Source organism: Amphimedon queenslandica, unplaced genomic scaffold, assembly GCF_000090795.2.
Source record: "Amphimedon queenslandica unplaced genomic scaffold, v1.1 AMPQUscaffold_13125, whole genome shotgun sequence".
Taxonomy (NCBI): domain Eukaryota; kingdom Metazoa; phylum Porifera; class Demospongiae; order Haplosclerida; family Niphatidae; genus Amphimedon; species Amphimedon queenslandica.
The window spans coordinates 13,527-17,228 of NW_003546639.1; the positions used below are offsets into that span (position 1 = coordinate 13,527).

At 33.4% G+C, this 3,702-nt stretch overlaps 2 protein-coding genes across 2 annotated transcripts in view; both read right to left on the reverse strand.

Moving 5' to 3' along the window:
• Positions 1–3,702, reverse strand: part of LOC109585059 (uncharacterized) — a 33,067-nt gene that overhangs the window by 5,577 nt on the left and 23,788 nt on the right. The window lies entirely within an intron of this gene.
• LOC109585063 (uncharacterized) lies at positions 574–1,229 on the reverse strand. The gene is made up of 4 exons (XM_020000997.1): positions 1,023–1,229; positions 911–976; positions 800–859; positions 574–747 (listed from the first exon to the last, which is right to left on the reverse strand). The coding sequence occupies exons 1-4, from the start codon at positions 1,208–1,210 to the stop codon at positions 657–659; spliced, it is 405 nt and encodes a 134-aa protein (XP_019856556.1). The 5' UTR covers positions 1,211–1,229; the 3' UTR covers positions 574–656.

Consider the following 3,702-nt stretch of genomic DNA (forward strand, 5'->3'; position numbering starts at 1 on the left):
TGAGACAGTCATTGACACTGACTCTACTGATGAGAATATAATATCACTCACTGGTGCATTAGGGGCTAGAGTATGACTAGCTATAGAAAGAGAAATACAGAATACTAATAATTATTATGATTAAGTACCAATTCTTACTATTGTTCACATTGGGGGAGCATTGTTCTGTTGCTGCTTGTACCATCAGTAAACTAACCATAAGGTAGTATGCTTTCATGAAAGTTGAAAGAAAACAAGAACTAGTTGAGAGTGTCATCCTATTTCCTAGAAATGATTCACTGGATGTAGATCCAGAGAGTTTATATTCAAGGAGTAGTTCCTCCACAACACTAATAGATCCAGTAAAACTATTTAAGTTATCAGTTGCTGAATACAGCAGTGATGACATCACAGTGACAACATAAATAACCAGCTATTAAGAGCACTGCATGCACATTATTTACCAAAAATATAAATAGACATCCATTAATAAATTTTCAGTCAGATGTCAAAATTATATGACCAGGGAATTTAATGTGTATCAGTATTTAGTTAGTTACATTAAATGTGGCATTTCAACTAACATTTAAAAAATTTTTTCTATCGCAAGCACACATTTTAATCAACTAGCTAAATTACTATTCCAAGTTTTTACTATGTAAAAGACAAGTACATTATTAAACAGTTGGTATTTCATATTCAGCAGGTGGTGGAAGAGGAGTCTCATATTCATTATTAGTTGTATCATACACTGGCTCAACAGTTGATCTATTAATAATAACTTTAAATAATAATAATAATTGTATTTTATATAACTGACTGTGTTTGTTGTACTGTACTGTATGCTGGACTATCCTTCATTAGTATGTCATCAGTAGTACTGTATATGTGTGTGTATAGACATAATGTAATAGTCAATAGTGTAACTAACTTTGTTTTAAATTTAGTTGTAGCATAAGCTGGACTGCACTCCATTACAATATCATTATCTGATTTTCTATAAATTTTAAAATTAATTTAGTAATGAATGTGTACACATTTACCTTTTTTGATTAATATTAGTTCTTTTTATGTATACAACCAGTACCAGTATAATAATTATAATTATAGCCAGTACTAATAATACAGTAAGAACTACAATTGGGCCAACTATTACTCCAATATTTATTCCATTATTCACTAATACAGTAGTTGACACAGTAGTCAATGGAGTAGTCAATGGAGTAATCATGGTAGTTGTCTCAGTAGAATAAGTACTAACTATAAACATAAACTGATTAGTACATGCATCAACAGTGATATGTTTACTCATATTTAATGACACTATTAATGAAATTACTTTAAAATAAACTGACTACATACATCTATTAGTATATGTACTGTCTTACTTGATGATGATCCTGTAACACCAATGACTGATGAAGTGCTTGATACAATAGTAGGAGTTAGAGTAGCACCTAAATACATGTATTAAGCATTATTTATGAAGTGTAGTATTACCTGGTGGAATTCGCTGAGTCCTCTCTCCTTCATAAATGATTCCATTAACATTAAATGATATAGATATAGAGAACAAGTAGTTCAGATTAGGATCTAATCCTTCTATTAGACCTTCAGTAGTATCACCTGGGAATACTCTCATTCCTGTCTCTACTTGTCTCTTCTTTCTTGAGGAGCTACTGGTTGACTCATAATAGACAGTATAATGACTAGCTCTAGAAACAAAACTCCATTCAGCCCTCACTGCTGTAGAATTGAGCTTTGTTATAGAAAAGGTTTCAATGACAGCTAAAATTTAAAAACATCATCATAGACTAGTATTCTCAATAATTTCTTACGTATTTCAATAGTAGTGTATTCTCTATCAGTCCATTCTCCTGGTCCAATACTAGTATATGCTCTCACTCCAATAGTATAACTAGTATTAGGTATCAATCCTACTATACTGTAATAAGTGTTAGTAGTGTTAGCTATATTGTATGGACCAGTACTGGTAGACTCTCTATATCTTATCTCATATACTGTAATGATACCATTAGGTATTGTAGGAGGATTCCATACAATATTTATTGCAGTTGGTAACTTTCCATGTCTTAGATCAGATATCACACCAGGAACTGTGTTAAATTTATGCTAACTGATCACTATCTCATTGACTTACTTGATTCAGCAGTTAATTGTATTTCTTGTCTAGCTGGTCCATTCATATTATAATTATAAGGCATTATACTCACAGTATAGTTAGTATATGGTATTAATCCTGTGAGATTATACATTCTGTTGTCTCCTCCAGTGATATTAACAGTATAACTAGTGTTTGAAGTGATGTTAGTGTATGTGAGGTAGTATCCAGTGATTGGTCCATTCCTTCCATTGCAAGGTACTTCATCCCATGAGACAGTCATTGACACTAACTCTACTGATGAGAATATAATATCATCCACTTGTGCAGTAGGGGCTATAGAAAGAAATGACAACAGCAATTTAAAAAACTGAAAGATTATTATTTACCAGTTGAAAGTGTAGTAGCCAAATAATTAGTTCTGAAAAAAGCTATCTCAGCTCCATATACTCCAATAAGATCAAAGGCACATTGACTGTAAGGAGGTATAAAAGTTGAAGTATGTGGTGATGAAACTGATGTTTCACTACTACTAGTGACTGATGATTCACATACTCTCCTACATCTCCTATTAATATTATAACTAATTGGTACTACAGCAGTTGGTGGACTCCATGTTAATGTAGTGGAAGTACTTATTAATGTAGCTATAAAGACACTAACCACTGGATTACCTAAATAATATTATACATGCACATACATAAATTAAAATAATGATAACTTACTAATTGTTAAAATAACTGAAGCGTTACCACTTGGTAGAGAAGCTGATCCATATGATACTACATAGAAAGTGTATGTACTTCCTTGAAGCAATCCTGATGTTATATTGATTGTTGTTGAAGCAGTAGTGCCTACACTAACAGGAGTATTACTAGACAGTTGATAGTAGACCTCATAACCAGTAGCTCCTGATACAGTAGACCAGGTGAGTCTTACTTGAGCTAAACCAGTACTTAATCTTGTAGCAGTTAAACCAGTTGGAGTATCAGATACTGTATGAGTATGAGAATGAAATTATAAATAAATTATAAATAACAAACCTGATAAACTCAATGATGTGCCACTACTTAATGCCTGAACACCTCCAATAACGCCATTATTACCATCAGTTACTCTGTCATTAGATACAGTACACTGATAGTTACCAGCTTCTCTCAGTCTCACTGTTACTCTCACTCTTGTAACAGATCCTGATCCATTCACTATCACACGAGACAGTTCAGTAGATATTCCATTCCCATTCACTGAACAACTGACAGTAGTAGGAGGACCATCAGAGACATTGAAACTGAGACTGAAGACTGGAGGAGTAGCTAATCTACTAGTGGAGAGGAGAGAGAACTGCATAGTAAGATCAGCATTAGGACCATCTGTAAAAGAAATACATTAATTATAGTCTATATTCATCACATACCATTGTTATTGTATCCAGTATCAGTATATGCTCCAACCACTAGTGTTTGATCCACTCCATTCTCATCAGGAATGATACACTTGTATAAACCTTCATATCCTGATAGTCCAGCTCTTCTAGCTAGTGCAATCTGACCACTGAATCTCTTACTGTACACTGGTCTGGGGGCTGATGGATCAGTGAA

Coding starts and splice junctions, on each gene's coding strand:
- LOC109585063 (XM_020000997.1), bottom strand. CDS start 1,210: ATGATTACTCCATTGACTACTCCATTGACTACTGTGTCAACTACTGTA. Junction 860..910: donor ACAACTAAATTTAAAACAAA/GTTAGTTACACT, acceptor ACACATATACAG/TACTACTGATGACATACTAA. Junction 748..799: donor AGTACAGTACAACAAACACA/GTCAGTTATATA, acceptor TATTATTAATAG/ATCAACTGTTGAGCCAGTGT.